The sequence below is a fragment of the Macaca thibetana genome, chromosome 19 (assembly GCF_024542745.1).
Source record: "Macaca thibetana thibetana isolate TM-01 chromosome 19, ASM2454274v1, whole genome shotgun sequence".
In the NCBI taxonomy this organism is placed as follows: Eukaryota; Metazoa; Chordata; class Mammalia; order Primates; family Cercopithecidae; genus Macaca; species Macaca thibetana.
The window spans coordinates 37,211,632-37,230,217 of record NC_065596.1 but is presented as its reverse complement, the minus strand read 5'-3'; the positions used below and the strand labels follow the sequence as shown (position 1 = coordinate 37,230,217).

The 18,586-nt window shown below is 44.5% G+C and overlaps 1 protein-coding gene across 8 annotated transcripts in view; it reads left to right on the top strand.

Moving 5' to 3' along the window:
- PEG3 (paternally expressed 3) overlaps nt 1-16,653 on the top strand; it is a 48,126-nt gene extending 31,473 nt beyond the window's left edge. For 6 of the 8 annotated variants that reach the window (XM_050771659.1, XM_050771655.1, XM_050771656.1 and 3 more), the window contains 7 exons: nt 1,699-1,861; nt 2,442-2,531; nt 3,283-3,366; nt 4,683-4,786; nt 7,742-7,844; nt 8,916-9,008; nt 9,175-16,653. In XM_050771659.1, coding sequence (XP_050627616.1) covers nt 1,846-1,861; nt 2,442-2,531; nt 3,283-3,366; nt 4,683-4,786; nt 7,742-7,844; nt 8,916-9,008; nt 9,175-13,082 — 4,398 coding nt within the window. In that variant the 5' untranslated portion in view covers nt 1,699-1,845 and the 3' untranslated portion in view covers nt 13,083-16,653. Of the gene's footprint in view, nt 1-1,611; nt 1,862-2,441; nt 2,532-3,282; nt 3,367-4,682; nt 4,787-7,741; nt 7,845-8,915; nt 9,009-9,174 lie in introns of all 8 variants that reach the window. The other 2 variants (XM_050771657.1, XM_050771663.1) reach the window with 2 other exon arrangements.
- The last annotated feature ends 1,933 nt before the right edge of the window (nt 16,654-18,586 follow it).

Sequence of the window (18,586 nt, the reverse complement as noted above, 5' to 3'; positions counted from 1 at the left end):
CCAGCAGAGCATTATCTGTGTTGTGCTGTCTGTGGTGTCTCAGTCCTATGGAGAAGGGCAGCAAGGGAATATAGTCCAGTCGCTAAGGTCTTCAGGATCGAGGCATTTGCACTGGATGGTGCCCAAGCTCCATGGGATAACTTACAAGAGAGAGCGCGGGAAGGCAGTTTGCATAGTGAGGGAAGTGGGAGCCCATCACTGAGACGAGTAAACATGAGTTTACCGCAGTTACCACATTAATTTCCAAGTGATAATGTCTAATTGAGACTCTGAATAATGGAAACACCTTCAGTTTTCCTTTAGACTTTTTTAAATTAAAAAATTTAAACTTGCTTTCCTTTTAAAACAAAGGGAGAAAATTTTTGTTGCATATGTTTTTTTTTTCTTCTCTGGAAGTAAAGCCAGTAGGTAGTTTATGCTCCCAGACCTCGATTTCTTTCCCATATTGCCCTACTTAGTTGCACCAGTTGTGCTGACAAGTCATAAAAATACGTAATAAAACGTAAATGATAGCAAAAATGCTTTAAGGGAAACGTATAGCTTTACTTGGTTACGTAAAAAAGAGGAGAGATTGAAAATCTTTACGTTTATATCCAATCTCAAAAGTTTAAAAAATGGAAGGGGGCAGATAATAAAATAAAGACAAGGAAATAAATGAACTAGGTAAAGAAACAGTAAGAAAGGAATGTCAAAACAGAAAGCCGATTCTTTTAGACAGATGAGATCTTTGATGAGATTGATGAAGGGCAAAAGAACATGCAGTAGCATCAAGAGGCTCAGTGGTCACTTGTCACTGTCTGAGGGAATAATGTCATGTTACTTAGAGTTGAGTACTTTTAATATTTTTGAGTGGTCTTCCATTTTTTACATGTTGTATACTGTGTTTTAATGATTGTGTTAAGGGAAGAAATGTTAGGGGAGGATTTGCCCCAGCTCCTACTTCCCTTTTCATTTTTGCTAATAAATGTGCTGACATCTGATTGTAGTACTGGCTAGGGCCTTGAACACTTCTCTTGTGCCTTGCATTGGGCAGTTAAGTCTTTTTAGGTATCTTAGTTTATTTCAGCTTCACAATTCTGAAAGGGATGGAGGTGCTGTTATTCTCATTTCTCAGATTACAGAGACAGACTCTAGGGCATTAGACAAGTTGCCCACAGTCACCTAACAAGTTAGTAGCAGACCTAACTCCTCAAGAGTAGGTCTCTGTGAAGCCCAGGGGTCGTGCTTGTAACTGCTGTGCTGAGGCCAACTTTGTGCAGTTGTTTGTCTATTTCCTGGCGACTCCCATATCCCAAAGCATTGTTGATGCCCCTGGTAGGGTGGCCTTCACTGCTGCCTGGTCCTCAACTTCTGGGACATGTGTATATCTCCTTACGATCTACAGGTCCCTGAGTACTGACGGTCAGGGGCTGCCGCGTCTTTCCCGTTGACTCATGTTTGGTTCCTCCAGTGAAAATTTTACTTAGAGAAACGCTGCCTCCAAAGCACTTGTCTGCCACCACACCTAAGAAGTCCTGGGCCCCAAATCTGTATGAGCTAGACAGTGACTTGACTAAGGAGCCGGATGTCGTCATAGGAGAAGGTCCAACTGACTCTCAGTTTTTTCATCAGAGGTTTCGGAACATAATCTACGTGGAATTTGTTGGGCCTCGGAAGACCCTGGTCAAACTCCGAAACCTCTGCCTTGATTGGTTGCAGCCGGAGACTCGCACTAAGGAGACCATCGAGCCCTTGGTCCTTGAGCAGTGCCTGACCATCATCCCTGAAAAGCTCAAGCCTTGGGTGCGAGCAAAAAAGCCAGAGAACTGTGAGAAACTCATCACTCTGCTGGAGAATTACAAGGAGATGTACCAACCGGAAGGTAAGAGTCTCCATGGGGTGATGGTGGTCAGTGCAGGCCTCAGGCGCGCCCTGCGGCTCTCAGCCTCCACACTTCCAACATGGTCTGGGCTGGATTGTTCTCTGTCCTGGGCAGCGGTGGGGGTGTCCCGTGTACTGTGGAATTGAGCCGCATCATGATTTTCTGGGTGTGACCACCACAATTGTCCCCACACATGCCCAGGTATCCCCTGGCAGCCAAAACTGCCCTGGCGCAGAACCACCATCCTGAGTCAGGAGAGGGAAAGGAGACACCTCTGTGGAAGGGAGAAAACGTCTTACGGCTCCTGCCCTTTTGGTGTGGCGTGCTAGGAGATTGCCTTCTGGCTTTTTGTGTCTGGGGGTGAGGTCGGGGTGCTCACAGCCCACAGTTTTTAGTATGTCAGGAGTGGTTGGAAGCCACTAAAGGGTTTTGAGCTCAACAATGTTAGGATCAGGTCACTCCAACCATGTGTGTGTGTGACAGGGAGATGCAGCTCAGGGACTGGGGGGAACTACTGTGAGAATATGGGCCAGAGATAGTAACCAGGTCGATAGTAACCAGGTGATGGGTGTCCTCTCAGACGACAACAGCAGTGACATGACCAGTGACGACGACATGGCCCGGGACAGAGGAGAGTCCTCACCACCTCACTCAGTCCGTTCTTTCAGTGGTGAGTACTCATCCCCTGGGTCAGCCGTGGGCAGGCGCTGCCAGATGCTTCCAGGTGGAGACACGGTGGGTCGGGGCCTCCATGAAGATGCCCCGCCATCCCCAGGTGGTCAGCTTCACTCAGAGATCTGAGGAGAGGGTAAAGTAACTGATGGCATAATGAGATATTTTCATATCTAAACAGACACCTTAAATACTTAGTTTCATTTTATTCAACGATAAAATATTTAAAGCTATTTGGAATTTGCAACAGGCTGCTTCCAGCTGTACCCCAGCCTCCCCAGGAAGGTTCATTAAAGATGCTTCAGTGAGCTTTTATAGGGAGCTCTGCTTTCAGGGAGGGTGTGTGTGTTGTTTTCTTGGGTTTTGTGTTTTTTTGTGGTAGAATGACATGCACTTTAAGATTGGCTGCCAGACAGTAGACGGTCTGCAATCCATTCTCCTGAATGTGGACTCAGCCCCTTAGGAAGTGGGAAGCCAGCAAAGAGTTTGAAGTGGGGGTTAGCTACTGGACTGAGCTTTGGAACTTGCTTGGAAGCAAGCCCCACTTGCGCAAAGCCTGCAGAAACCATGTTGTGGGTATATGATAAAGAAGGGGCCAGATGAGCCTGGGAATCTGGAGCTCTCTGTTTTGGATACATTCCTTGTGGGAAGAGGGTAGCATCTCTTTCCAGAGGGGTGTTTGTGCACATGCAGGGAAAACAGGTGTGTCGAAGTGCTTTGTTAACCACTGGAATGTCTCACCCGCTCAGGTGACCGGGACTGGGACCGGAGGGGCAGAAGCAGAGACATGGAGCCACGAGACCGCTGGTCCTACACCAGGAACCCAAGAAGCAGTGAGTCTTAACCACTTTCTTTCTCAGTAGGAGATATAGAGCATGTGCTGTGCATAGGTTGAAGGGGAAAGTGCCAGGGCCTCAAAAGTTTCTGCTGCTCCATTTGGACTATATTCTGCTTCCCCAAAAGTTTAGTCTGAGCCTCCTATTTGTGAAGTTCCACTCAGTGCCACCAGCACAGGTTTCACCACATAGACCTGTTGCCATCTGAACTATTTGCTCAGTGTTCTTAAGCTGGTGCATTTTTTTAAAAAAGCTAGAAGTTTCTATATGAAAGATTATGCTACTCTAAAAATTGAAAACTAGGCCAGGCGCAGTGGCTCACGCCTGTAATCCCAGCACTTTGGGAGGCTGAGGCAGGCAGATCACGAGGTCAGGAGATCGAGACCATCCTGGCTAACATGGTGAAACGCCGTCTCAACAAAAAATACAAAAAAATTAGCTGGGCGCAGTGGTGGGCCCCTGTAGTCCCAGCTACCCAGGAGGCTGAGGCAGGAGAATGGCGTGAACCCAGGAGGTGGAGTTTGCAGTGAGCCGAGATCACACCACTGCACTCCAGCCTGAGCAATAGAGCGAGACTCCGTCTCCAAAAAAAAAAAAAAAAAAAATTGAAAACTAGTATAAAGTGCCATAGGCAGAAAGCAGAATGAAAAACACATTTTAACAATGTTGTTAACTAGGAATGTCTGCAATGACTTCTTGCAGTGTTAGGAAAGTACAGTGCCACATCTGAGCACCAGGCCTGAGATTTGAAAGGGAATCAATCATCACACCAATGTGGTGTTGGTGTCCATACTGCTGGAAATCATTTCCTCTTCTTCCTGGACTTGGAGAGCACTGCTCTGGGCAGCAGGGCACCCCTAAAATTGATCAGGAGAAGGATATCAGGAGTGAGTGACATTTAGTGATGGTTCACAACACATTAGGCATTGTTCAGAGACATGACCCTGTGGGACGGTCTCTTGATGCCATCTCCCTGTCACACATTGCAGCTGGGGAGACCCAGAGGTTGTGCCCGAAGGATGAGGCTAGTGGACACTGCACTGGACCCACACAGCTTAGGCACAATCTGAACCACCTGCGAGACTGGGAGCAGAAGGATGAGGCAGGGTCCCTGGCCCTGCTCTGGGTCTGGGTTTTTGTAGGGCCACTGGTTTTATGGGACTCCTCAGAGGCTGCCACAGAGTACAGAGAAGAGAAAGGCACTTGCTGTTATACACTCACACCCCAGCCAGCTTCACAGTTGAGTAGGACAAACCTGGGACCTGCAGGATGGACTGGGCCCTGCTTCTTGTTGATGCCTTTTCTCTTCCCAGGGATGCCTCAGCGGGATCTTTCCCTTCCTGTGATGGCGAAAACAAGCTTTGAAATGGAAAGAGATGATGACAGGGACTCCAGGGCTTACGAGTCCCGATCTCAGGTATGCTCAGGTTTCCTCTCTTTCTAGAAAGGCCATCTTCATTTCGTGGCAGAGATGCCTTTCTTTCCTCGGATGGTGTGTTTATTTATCTGCCCCTAGAGTCCCACCTGGGGTGACAGCCCCAGCCCTCCAGGAAGAGCCCAGGCCCATCCCATAGGTGACAAGTAGCCCAGGCTGCTGCTGGCTGTCGGTGTCGTTCATGTGGTCAGAGGAGCTACTGCCCCTCAGCATGTGTGTCGCTTGGTAGGTTGGTCACATTGCCGTTCCCTACAGGGCCGGGGAAGCAGAGTGACTCTGGAGATGTTTCTGGTCCTCAAGAGGGAGCCGGGAAAGCTGTGGGTCTGCAGAGTAGACTGGCCAGGGAGAGCAAAGGCTCTGGAGCTGACAAGAGCTGGGTTCAAAGCCTGGCTCTGCCACTTGCTAGCTGGCCTTGGGCCATTTACTCAACTAAGCTGAATTTCCGTTTCCTCATCTGTAAAATGAGTATGGTGATTGCTCCCAGAGCTGCTGTGAAAAGTCACTCATACACATACATAAAGTACCTGGCACATGGTAGGCATACCATTAAATGTTATGGCAGTTGTGGTTGAAGAGGCAGCATGTGCCAGGGAGATTCATGAAGGGAAAAAAAAGGTGGGACTTGAGCTTGTTTTTTAGGAAGGAGGAAAGGGGTCACTTAGACATGGTGGAGTGTGGAGGAAGACCCCAGCACTGACTGGACTCAAAGAAGGGAGGAGCCATTGGGCTGAACCTTGCTTTCCTTTATGTATCAGTGCCTACCCCATGTCAGATAGCAGGCCTAGGCCCTGGGGGGCACAGCAGTGAGCAACACAGAGAGGGGCCCTGCCCTGAGAAGCTTTTGACAGTTGCACAAATAAATATTGACATAAATGTTGTATATAACTGCTAATCGTTCTCAGTGCCCTCAAGGAAAAATAGAGAGTTAACAAGAAATTGTAACAAGGGCCTTGATTTGGATTGAAGGGAAATGTCTTGGAGGCATTAACAGTTGCCGTCTAGAGCAAGGAGCAGACTGGGTCAGGTGTTGTGGGAGGGGACCCCAGGCATTAGGGAGAGCTCAGCTAAAGTTGTGGGATAGGAACTAAACAAAGGGCCAAGTGACTGGGATACAGGAAGAAGGCTGCAGGCATGTGTGGGCCTGGCCATTGGTATCCTGGTAGTTGGGCTTTGTCTTGTTTTGCTTTTTAAATGCCCTTCCTTGACAATCTGTGAAGAATTGGCATCCAAGCCCCATGTCTGCATAATCAAAAGTCTGGAAGCTACTGATTCCTACTGATGCAGTATAGTAGTAACCCCAGCAGCAAATGACAAATTACGTTTTGGAGGTGTACAAAACAGGAAATTCTCTCATCTTTTAGCATCATGTGTAAATCTCTTAATTGTTCACATGTATGGATCATGTTGTGAAAATTACATTGTACCATACTAGCATTGTTTTCAGAACAGCATCTCTTCCGTTGAACTTGATTGCAGTTTGTATACATTAAGATGTCATTGTTGATTACAAACACAAAGTGAACAACCAATGTAGGGCTGCCTACTTGCCTAGATTTTAATTTCAAATCAAAGTGTGCTTTTTTTTTCATGTGAGAAAAGAATTTTATCTGTGAAGCTCTGCTTTGTTTCCTTGCCCTACTTAGTTTTTGTCGTTGTTTTTGCTTTTTTGTGGCAGGACACAGGCAGTGCATAAATAAGGCTTCCCTCTTAAACCCAGATGCCCGTACCTCTTTGTTTTCTTGATATATACCTTATTCAGCAAACCCTCTTTTTTGCTACATTTTTCATGTTGCTCCATGGCTTTTCCCAGCAATAGAACTATGGTGGATTTAATATCAAAACATACGTATTTCCTTTACATAATTTTTCTTAATATTTAAGCAACACATCACATTGCCGAAAATCCTCACCCACGGTATTGCAAAGCAGATAAATGCACTTCTCCCCATTTTACAGGTGAAGAACCTGAAAGAAAGGTTCAAAAAGATTTCTGTTCCCAAGGTTGCACAGCTCATAATTGGTGCGATCCTCCTTTGACCCAGATCTCTGTCCAGCTCCAAAGCCTGTGGGCTTCCCATAGCACCGTCTCCCTCCTCAAGTCTCTCTCCAGCCTCAGTGCCATTCTTCCTGGAACCATGACTCCCTGAAACCAGTAGTGTTCTAGTCGGCCCTCTGGCAATAAGCAAAGGTCCTTTAGGATCCTGGTAGAAGGTTCTCCTGAGTAATTCGAGGAATTTTTAAATTCCTTTTTAGGTAAATGTCCATTAAAACAGAAAAGGCAATTATAAAAATGCCCTCAGGGCTTACAGTTATTCCTGGGTTATTTGGAAATTCTGCAAACTGGAAACTCCCTCAGTATAGCCGTGCTATGCCATGGAGAAACCAGGAGGGAGGTTTAAGTCACATCCTGACCAGACGTCTGCCTGAATGTGTGTGTCTTCTTTCTGTTCCCTGAGTACTCCATGCCTGTTTGATATTTAGTCTGTTTAAGTTTTCCCACCAATCCCTTTCTCTATGTATCATAACCTTACCCGCTACTTAAGGCCCCACCTGCCCTCCACAAACCTGTGCACACTGTTCAGGCCCATCCTGAACTGTCCCTCTACAAAACCCGTTTAGCACTTATTATCTGTACCCCAATTTATTGTTTATTGTTCTCTAATTGTTTCATGAGTCTTTTCTCTCCAACCAAATTATAAGCTGCATGAGGGCAAGGAATATGTGTCATGCGTCTTTGGGATCTGCCTCAGAGTGTAGCACCAAGGTAGGTACGACGTAGGCCCCTAGTAACACTTGACTTGGATCACTCAGAACCCCAATACCGTGAGCACTTACTATATAACTTCATATATGTAGCTCCCATGTCGCCAACATTATTCTGTCTTTGGATATCGGTGGGGACAGACTCCATTGAGAGGTCTGTGTTTGCTGTTTTAGGATGCTGAATCATACCAAAATGTGGTAGACCTCACTGAGGACAGGAAACCTCACAACACAATCCAGGACAACATGGAAAACTACAGGAAGCTGCTCTCCCTGGGTAAGCAGCTGCTTCTCAATCACTACCAGTCCAGTCATTGGAGCATTTTGTCATCTTGCTCCTTTTTAAGCTGGATGTTAGAGTCCGACACATTAATATATTTGGACTTCAAGGGTAGTAAGAAATCTATGAAAGATTTCAAATGAGGGAGTAAATGATGAAATGTGTATTTTTAAGAAATGCCTCTGGCTTTGGGTAAAGATATATTGTACAGGGTGGGGACAAGCAGGGAGATGCTTCTTGCCACAAGAGTTGATACCTTTTTCCAGAGCGGTAGCACTGGAGGTTTTTAAGTAGACATTCAGGATGGAATCCTGAGTTCCCATGTGGACTTTCCTGGAAGACATCTAGCCTAAGTTGGTAGTGGGCAGTTGGCTGTCCTGCAGGTCTATAAGGCCATGGGGCCTCGAGGGAGCGGGTGGAGGAAGAGCAGTCGTGAGGTAAGAGGAAGAAGGCCAGTGAAAAAGAGGACTTAAAAAGTGGTTACAAGGGCCGGGCACGGTGGCTCAAGCCTGTAATCCCAGCACTTTGGGAGGCTGAGACGGGCGGATCACGAGGTCAGGAGATTGAGACCATCCTGGCTAACATGGTGAAACCCCGTCTCTACTAAAAAATACAAAATACTAGCCGGGCGAGGTGGCGGGCGCCTGTGGTCCCAGCTACTTGGGAGGCTGAGGCAGGAGAATGGCGTAAACCTGGGAGGTGGAGCTTGCAGTGAGCTGAGATCTGGCCACTGCACCCCAGCCTGGGTGACAGAGCGAGACTCCGTCTCAAAAAAAAAAAAAAAAGTGGTTACAAGAAGGTGAAGACTAAAAGACAATGCACTGATTTCAGGGACATGTGAGGTCTTTGTGCACATTTCTGAGTGGAGTCAGAAGAATTACTTGCAGATTACAATGGATTAGGGAATAGATAGTAGGGAAATGAGACAGCAAATGTCTTCTGACATCCAAGGAATCAGATGTGGGCCACCTCATATTTAGAGGCTCAGTGAAAGATGAAGATCAATTTATGGGGATGAGTCTTGGTCCTCAACTTGAATTTGAGGCACCATATTGTCCTTGTGACCAGGAGTGCAGCTTGCTGAAGACGATGGCCACTCCCACATGACGCAGGGCCACTCATCAAGATCCAAGAGAAGTGCCTACCCAAGCACCAGTCGAGGTAAGCAGGAGGCACATCCCACAGAGGAGCCACACAGCCAGTAAGATGCTATCAAGGAACCTTCTACACTTTGCATTCGTAAACATCACAGAAGGGTGCACCCCTCCAAGTCCAATGTCCTTCCTGTGGGGACTAGGGAGTATTTACATTTAGGGTTTCTTTCCAGGTCTAAAAACTATGCCTGAAGCCAAAAAATCAACCCACCGGCGGGGGATTTGTGAAGATGAGTCTTCCCACGGAGTGATAATGGAAAAATTCATCAAGGATGTGTCGCGCAGTTCCAAATCGGGAAGAGCAAGGGAGTCAAGCGACCAGTCACAGAGATTCCCCAGAATGTCAGATGCTAACTGGAAGGACGTTTCATTGCACAAGAGGGAGTCAGTGATCCAGCAGAGGGTTTATGAAGGGAATGCATTTAGGGGAGGCTTTAGGTTTAATTCAACCCTTGTTTCCAGAAAGAGAGTTCTGGAAAGAAAGAGGCGCTATCATTTTGACACGGATGGGAAGGGCTCGATTCATGATCAAAAAGGCTGTCCCAGGAAGAAGCCCTTTGAATGTGGTAGTGAGATGAGAAAAGCCGTGAGCATGAGCAACCTGAGCAGCCTCAGCTCCCCGTCGTTTACTGAGTCGCAGCCAATTGATTTTGGGGCAATGCCATATGTATGTGATGAGTGTGGGAGGTCGTTCAGTGTCATCTCAGAATTTGTTGAGCACCAGATCATGCATACTAGAGAGAACCTCTATGAGTATGGTGAGTCCTTTATTCACAGTGTGGCTGTCAGTGAAGTTCAGAAAAGTCAGGTTGGAGGGAAACGTTTTGAATGTAAGGACTGTGGAGAGACCTTCAATAAGAGTGCCGCCTTGGCTGAACATCGGAAAATTCATGCTAGAGAATATCCTGTGGAATGTAAGAATCAGGAGTGTGAGGAGGCCTTCATGCCTAGCCCAACCTTTAGTGAGCTTCAGAAAATATATGGCAAAGACAAATTCTATGAGTGCAGGGTGTGTAAGGAAACCTTCCTTCATAGTTCTGCCCTGATTGAGCACCAGAAAATCCACTTTGGGGATGACAAAGATAATGAGCGTGAACGTGATCGTGAGCGCGGGGAAACCTTTAGGCCCAGCCCAACCCTTAATGAGTTTCAGAAAATGTATGGTAAAGAGAAAATGTACGAATGTAAGGTGTGTGGGGAGACTTTCCTTCATAGCTCATCCCTGAAAGAACATCAGAAAATCCATACTAGAGGGAACCCATTTGAAAATAAGGGTAAGGTATGTGAGGAAACCTTTATTCCTGGTCAGTCCCTTAAAAGGCGTCAGAAGACTTACAATAAGGAGAAGCTCTATGACTTTACAGATGGCCGGGATGCCTTCATGCAAAGCTCAGAGCTCAGTGAGCATCAGAATATTCATTCTCGAAAGAACCTCTTTGAAGGCAGAGGGTACGAGAAATCTGTCATTCATAGTGGACCCTTCACTGAATCTCAGAAGAGTCATACTATAACACGACCTCCTGAAAGTGATGAGGATGAGAAGGCATTCACCATTAGCTCTAACCCCTATGAAAACCAGAAGATTCCCACTAAGGAAAATGTCTATGAAAGGAAATCATATGAGAGGTCTGTTATTCATAGCTTAGCCTCTGTGGAAGCTCAGAAAAGTCACAGTGTAGCGGGGCCCAGTAAACCAAAAGTAACGGCAGAGTCTACTATTCAGAGCTTCGATGCTATCAACCATCAGAGAGTTCGTGCTGGAGGGAACACGTCTGAAGGAAGGGAATACAGTAGGTCTGTTATCCATAGCTTAGTGACTTCCAAACCTCCAAGAAGTCACAGTGGAAATGAATTGGTGGAATCTAATGAGAAGGGAGAATGCTCCATTTATATCTCAGACCTTAATGATAAGCGACAGAAGATTCCTGCCAGAGAGAACCCTTGTGAAGGGGGCAGTAAGGATCACAACTATGGAGACTCTGTCATACAGAGTGTATCCCATGCCAGACCTCAGAAAAGTGTTCCTGGAGAGGGATCTGGTGAATTTAAGAAGGATGGTGAATTCTCTGTTCCCAGCTCAAATGTCCGTGAATACCAGAAGGCTCGTGCTAAAAAGAAATACATTGAGCATAGGAGCAATGAGACCTCTGTAATTCACTCTCTACCTTTTGGTGAACAAACATTTCGCCCTCGAGGGATGCTCTATGAATGTCAGGAGTGTGGGGAGTGCTTTGGGCGTATCTCTGACCTCACTGAGCACCAGAAGATTCATGATAGAGAGAAGCCCTCTGGAAGCAGAAACTACGAATGGTCTGTCATTCGCAGCCTGGCCCCTACTGACCCTCAAACAAGTTATGCCCAAGAGCAGTATGCTAAAGAGCAAGCGTGGAACAAATTTAAGGAATTCAGACAATTTTTTGCTACCAGCAAAGACCTGAACACATACCAGAAAATCTATGACCAAGAGAAGTCTCATGGTAAGGAGTCTCAAGGTGAGAAGATCCATGGGGAGGAGACCTATAGCGAGGAGACCCACGGCGAGGAGACCTACGGCGAGGAGACCCATGGTCAGGAGACAATTGAAGACCCTGTCATTCAAGGCTCAGACATGGAAGACCTGCAGAAGGATGACCCTGATAACGCAATCTATGAATGTGAGGACTGTGGCCTGGGCTTTGTGGATCTCACAGACCTCACAGACCATCAGAAAGTCCACAGCAGGAAGTGCCTGGTTGACAGTCGGGAGTACACACATTCTGTAATTCACACCCATTCCGTCAGCGAGTATCAGAGAGATTACACTGGAGAGCAGCTGTATGAATGTCCAAAGTGTGGGGAATCTTTTATTCATAGCTCATTCCTTTTCGAGCATCAGAGAATCCATGAACAAGACCAGTTGTATTCCATGAAGGGGTGTGATGATGGTTTTATTGCCCTCTTGCCCATGAAGCCACGGAGGAATCGTGCCGCAGAGAGGAATCCTGCTCTTGCTGGGTCGGCCATTCGATGCCTTTTGTGTGGACAAGGCTTCATTCATAGCTCTGCCCTTAATGAGCATATGAGACTTCACAGGGAAGATGATTTACTGGAGCAGAGCCAGATGGCTGAGGAAGCTATCGTTCCAGGCTTAGCCCTCACTGAGTTTCAGAGAAGTCAGACCGAAGAGAGAGTCTTTGAATGTGCAATCTGTGGAGAGGCTTTCATCAACCCAGCAGAACTTGCAGATCATGTAACTGTTCATAAGAATGAGCCTTATGAGTATGGGTCCACCTATACTCACACCTCATTTCTTACTGAGCCCCTCAAAGGAGCTATACCATTCTATGAATGCAAGGATTGTGGAAAGTCCTTTATTCATAGCACAGTCCTCACTAAACATAAGGAGCTTCATCTGGAAGATGATGATGATGATGATGAAGCAGCAGCTGCAGCTGCAGCAGCAGCAGCCCAGGAAGTTGAAGCCAATGTCCACGTTCCACAAGTAGTTCTGAGGATTCAGGGGTCAAATGTAGAGGCTGCCGAGCCAGAAGTGGAGGCTGCCGAGCCGGAAGTGGAGGCTGCCGAGCCAGAGGTGGAGGCGGCTGAGCCAAACGGAGAGGCTGAAGGGCCAGATGGAGAGGCTGCAGAGCCCAATGGAGAGGCTGAACAGCCGAATGGAGAGGCCGAGCAGCCAAATGGGGATGCCGATGAACCAGATGGTGCAGGGATTGAAGACCCAGAAGAAAGAGCTGAAGAGCCAGAGGGAGATGCCGACGAGCCTGACGGTGTGGGAATTGAAGACCCAGAAGAAGCTGAAGATGAAGAGATTCAGGTAGAAGAACCATACTATGATTGCCATGAATGCACAGAAACCTTCACTTCCAGCACAGCATTCGGTGAGCACCTGAAAACTCATGCCAGCATGATCATATTTGAGCCTGCAAATGCCTTTGGGGAGTGCTCAGGCTACATCGAACATGCCAGCACCAGCACAGGTGGTGCCAATCAAGCTGATGAGAAGTACTTCAAATGTGACGTCTGTGGGCAGCTCTTTAGTGACCGCCTGTCCCTCGCCAGACACCAGAATACCCACACTGGCTGAGGGCATGGGGTAAAGGTTAGAAAACCTTCACCTAGGACTTGACCCTTACCAAACCACAGAGAATTCAAACCAATCCATGATAATGTCAGTAGGAGACTTAACCTTAGTGTGTTACACACCTGACTTAACATCTCCAAACTCATATTGAAAAGAGAATGAATGTGGAGATTCCAGTCTTAAGCTTTCCCCTTCAGATGACAGTGTCTGCATGTGGGAAAGCCACAGCACACATCTTACCTTTCCAAGTAACCAGATTGAGAAAACCCTATGAGTATTCCATACTACAAAGGTTGCCCAAACCAACTGTAAATGACACTTGTGTAATGTATATATAGTGTTTCCTGAGGTGTATATAAAATAGCAAATTATGGCAGAACAGTGATCACATAGATTTGGATTTAATATGATATACAGTTACAGTTTACAGAGGTACCTTACCTGGTACTCTGAATTTTTTTTTTTTTTTTTTTTTTTTGGAGGAGGAAGAGAGCAACAAATTTGAATATATTTGTAAGTGTCTTAGATCCCAAGAAAGATTTATTGTGCATTATTTGAACCCTGTCAGTATCTTTTTCGAGTAATTGTTTTGTTTCTTACCCTTGAACAGTCTTGTGAAGGTGTGGGCATGATAGATAACATGTCTTTTACTCTTTGCTGTTTGAAAAGAGAAGTACTTTAGCTTCTTTCTGCAGCCATTTCATCTGCACCATCACTTTGGAACCTAATACTGTGTAAGGCTTTACACTATACGGATTGACTTTTTGTGACCCAAATTGATTGGTTCCCACATCGTTACGTTTGTTGAAGTGGTTGTCATGCAAAAATATTACAAGTTTGTTTTCTGGATTTTTTTTTTTTTAAACCAACTCAGTATGTGTTTGATGATAGTGAATTGATAAAACCCGAAGCTTTTCCCTGTAAATCTTACATCTTTGCCTTTAAAGAATGGGTTACAACCATCACTAGATCACAGTAGTGCCTAATGAAGGTTGAGAACCGTAGGAGAGGCTCTCATGCTGTAAATAATGATGCAGGCTAATGACCTTTCATCACTTCCTTTGTGCGCTTCCTGCCTTAAGTGACAAGTAGCAACATGGCTTGGGTCCCCTTTGCAGCACCAGCCTATGCTGCCACAAGTCAGTTTGCACCCTAGGTGCCCAGGAGCTAGTATCCTTAGATCTTTCTATCGCTAACTTAATTCTCTTCGTTATTTATCTGACCCTCTAACTCCATGTCTAACTTGCATTAAAAAAAAAAAAAATTGCTTTCTTTACAGTCAACCCAAGCTTAACATGGACTCAGGTTCCCCAGCAGCCTTAATTTGTTTTGTTAACATCTGTTCCTTCTTTTTCAGCTCTCCTAGAGTATTTCTGAGTGTCGCATTCATCTAATCTTAGTATTCCTTTTAATCACAAATTGACCTCACAGCTTGAGGTTTCCTGTGTCCTATTCTGTGGACTACCTGTGCTCCTTTGCTTCCCCTACCCTTGCATAATAACTATATTAAGAGATTTTTTTTTTTTTTTTTGGCCTTGAGTTGGCTGGAAAAAAAAATTTAAAATTTAAAAAATTAAAAAAAAAAAAGATTTGCAAAATGTAAGTGTAGATCATTTGAACAAGCAAAATTAAAATACCCACTGGGGGAAATGTGTCTGAATCTTACTCTTCTGGATCTGCAGGATTAGGGCTTGGAAGTATGTCAAAGATGCAGGGAGTGTCAACATTTAGGAAGATTGTAGAGCAGAGAGCTAGAAGCAGAAATGAGTAAGCCAAAGAAGGGAGTCCTAATATATCACCAGATCTAGGAGGGGAGAGGAGACAGACAGAAGAAAACACCAGAGGCAAGAACTGTGGAAGTCCAGGTTGCTGAGAAGGAATTGAGTGGGGTGTCCTGAGCAGTTTGGAAAAGGAGCCTTTGATGGTATGGTATAGGTGAGAGCTAGCTGCATAGGAAGACCTGAGGTTGGAACGGACATCGGGAAAGCTGAGGGGCAGTGAGGTGTACTACATGGGAAGAGGACTCTTGAAACGAGAATCAATGTTGATGTCGGGGTGAACTTTGTGGGTTCGTTACTTGGTGTTAACATTGTTGGCAGTGGTAGACCCTTTTCAGAAAGCACCTTGCCATAAGTAAGGGTGTCCGTTCCAACCTTAAGTTAGTGAAAAGGTAGTAACAAATGCTAAACAAGAGAATGATTGCTTCAACCTATCTGTGGACACTTAATGCAGCTGTTTAAAAATGATAATCACGAGTTATGTAGCAACGTGGAAATATATTTACAGAATATTAAGTGGAGAGAGCAGGACATGAAAGTATATTTATACTACAGTTATAACTGTTTAAAAATATATGCTTATAGTCAAAAGCTGTTGTGGTGGTGTTGTAGGCTTATAGTTGAGCATTATTTTCTTAAATTTCTTGAATGTTCTTTATGGTAGTGTTACTAAAAAGTTTATGATCACATTTCCATTGTGAACATAATTTGAACTCATTATCACACACTTGGAAATTACAGAAAAGTGGAGGAAAAAAAATCATATTCCCACCATCCAAAGACAGATATAGTCTCCTCTATCTTGTTTATGCTTGTTTCTGTGCACAGGTTTATGATTATAACTGTGTCAAAATGTATATTCAAAATAGCTTGTTACGTTACCTTTGTGGAATTATGGTTAAATACTTTCACCTTAATTTTTTCAAATGTTCCCTATAATAATGTCCTGATAACAGTGTATTATGTATGTCTCCATTGTGTGCATAATACATACCCAGAGGAAAAATTAGAAAATACAGTAAATTATTTTAAAAAATTACCTATATTCCCAACACCCAACAACTACTGCTAACATCTTGATCTATTTCCTCCGTCTTGTTTCAGTGCACAAGTTTGTGATTATAACACTGTTAAATATGTGTGCATAAAGTCTAAAATGAAAAGATGTGGAAAATAGCTAAAATAGTGTTGTCGTTGTGGGAACTTGGTTAAATATTTTGTCTCAAATTCCTTAAATAATCTTTGGTGTCGTGGTAATAAATTTTATGTATGTATTTTTCCATTACAAATATAATACATACTCATAGAAAAGTTTGGAAATTCAGTAAAGAAAATTCACTCATATTCCCAACACCCAACAACAATTACTGTTAACATCTTGATCTGTGCACTAGTCTGTGATTATTAGGGTGTTAATGATAAGTATGCATAAGTGTCAAAGATGGGAAGAAAGATGGAAAACAAGAAATAGTTGTGTAGTTGTTGTGGGATTATGGTTATTTTGTCTCGGTTTTCTTGAAAGGTCTTCATCATTCTAGTGTTTTGGTAGTCCGCCTTTATTACATATATTTCCATTATATATGAAATATGTGTTCATTATAGAAACTTTGAAGTTACAGAAATGTAGAAGAGAACCTCACCCATGATTTCACCATCCAAAGACTGTGGTTAACATCTTGATATATTTTCTTCATCTTGTTTCTGTGCACAGGTTTTTGGTTTGTTAATATGGTTGTGGTCGTTCTATCTATCTGTAATAGTGTCAACAATAAAAATAAAGTTAAAAATAAATATTTGCCAGTCTCTTTTGTCTGTTTTGTGTTTGGGGTTGTTAAATATGTTCTTTTGTTAGAGTTATAAATCCAAAAACTTAGTCCCTCCTTAAGCCTAAAAGTTTTGGTTTACAAATCTTATTCTATTTTTAAGTATTATCTATTTCAATGATTACTTCTAAGGGATTTAAAAATACTGTCTGATGTCACATTTGTAACTGCCCTTATGAAACTAAAACATACGTTCCAACAATGTTTTTAAACTTGATAATGAGCACAAGTACATCTTAGTTACTTGAGTGGGCATTTTTAATTGGAAATGTGAGATTGTCTCAAACATAAAAAAAATCACAGAAAATAATAAACCCTTAACATAAAAGTGTTAATACTATATTATATAATCTCAGGTGTTTATTCCTGACTCTTGCCTGAGGTTAAAAGGTAATTATCCTGAGTGGGTCATCTCGGTACCGGTTTTCCCCCAAGTTCATTAACCATACTTTAACCTGACTTCCCCACCAGAAACATCCCATGCAATTCAGCAGGTTGTCATCCCTGATAGTAATTTTTAAACATGGCTGTGATTCCATAGTGATCAGAGCTTTTCAACCAGCTTGCTAACTGGAACGCTGTTGACGACCACAGTGGGTGGCACCATACCCAATTTGCGACTGCTGTGTCCCCGATTCCATAAGTCAGAGGAGATGATTGTATTCATGTCCTTCATGTCACATGATTGGATTATGCTCTTAAGATATAAAAATGTACTTGCCACTAATTCTAACTAGGGTTTGACAGAGTCCTGCATTCTTTCACGTTCTTAGAACTTTATCTCTTGTGGCATCTGACTATTTTGGTCACAGCTTCCATGGTCATTCTGTGACAAGGGGCATCAGCATAGGTCAGGGTGGGAGGGTCGGGACTTTTTAAGGATGGATTCCCTAAATAATGCGTTACAAAAGGCTGTAAAGGAAGGGAATGAAGTAGGTGTCGTTAGGGGTTGTTTGACCAGTCCTTATACTCTGGGGAAATTCCTTCCTCCACCCCACACCCAGTTGAAGGGGTAACTAACTTCCCTACTGCTATGCTTATTCTGTTAGACTTGACCTCTCCCTCGTGTCAGTTGATTGGTGCCCATAGGTTCCTGGTGTTCAGTCAGACTCAAAAGAGAGTGAGGGCTACCTAGGTGGTCATACGGGTTGGGGCTGGGTATACTCATGAACAAACAGACCTAGAAGGAAATAGGCCATAAAGCCAAAGGGAATCCTGGTTCCTGGTGCCTCACCCACCCCAGTGCCTTATGGAGTCTGGCTGAACTGCCTGCCGTTGGGTTTCTTTTACATGGTTAATCCACTTTTTGACAAACCTCTCAAGGATTAATGGATGTTGAATCTAAACACTAATTGTTGGGGATCAGAACATTGCAGGGTGAAGAGCAATGAATATATGCTGTCTGCAGGCTAGCCAGCTCTCGAGTTTAAGTCACTCCTCCCCTAGAAAGGCAGGAGTGAGAAAGAAGCCAGGACTGGTACCATATCTCCCCACCAGCCAGACAGCAGATTGATCATACCAGTCCCTTTTAACCACAGAGAGGGCAGTTTTCTAGCCTTATGGAATAGAGATTCATCCTGGGCTTAGATTTTTCTTTTCCTGCCCGCCAGCCTCTCACGAATGTCTGCCAACTTACTGCATGCCTCGTACCACTTACATACCATATACAGCAGCAAGGAGTACAGAAAAAATCTGGGGAGACTACTCTCGAACCAAAGTAGTTCAAGAAGGTTCCCCAGGATAATTGCATTGTTTCTTCCACAAAGCCAAAGGGTGAATTGTCCAGGATAGCTCTTCTGTATGCCCAGCACCCACTAAATAACAGCACACTGCATGGTTTTGGTGAACTATCCTGACCCCATTCCTTCTGATCACCATCTCTGCCCCTCCCTCATGCCAGCAAAGG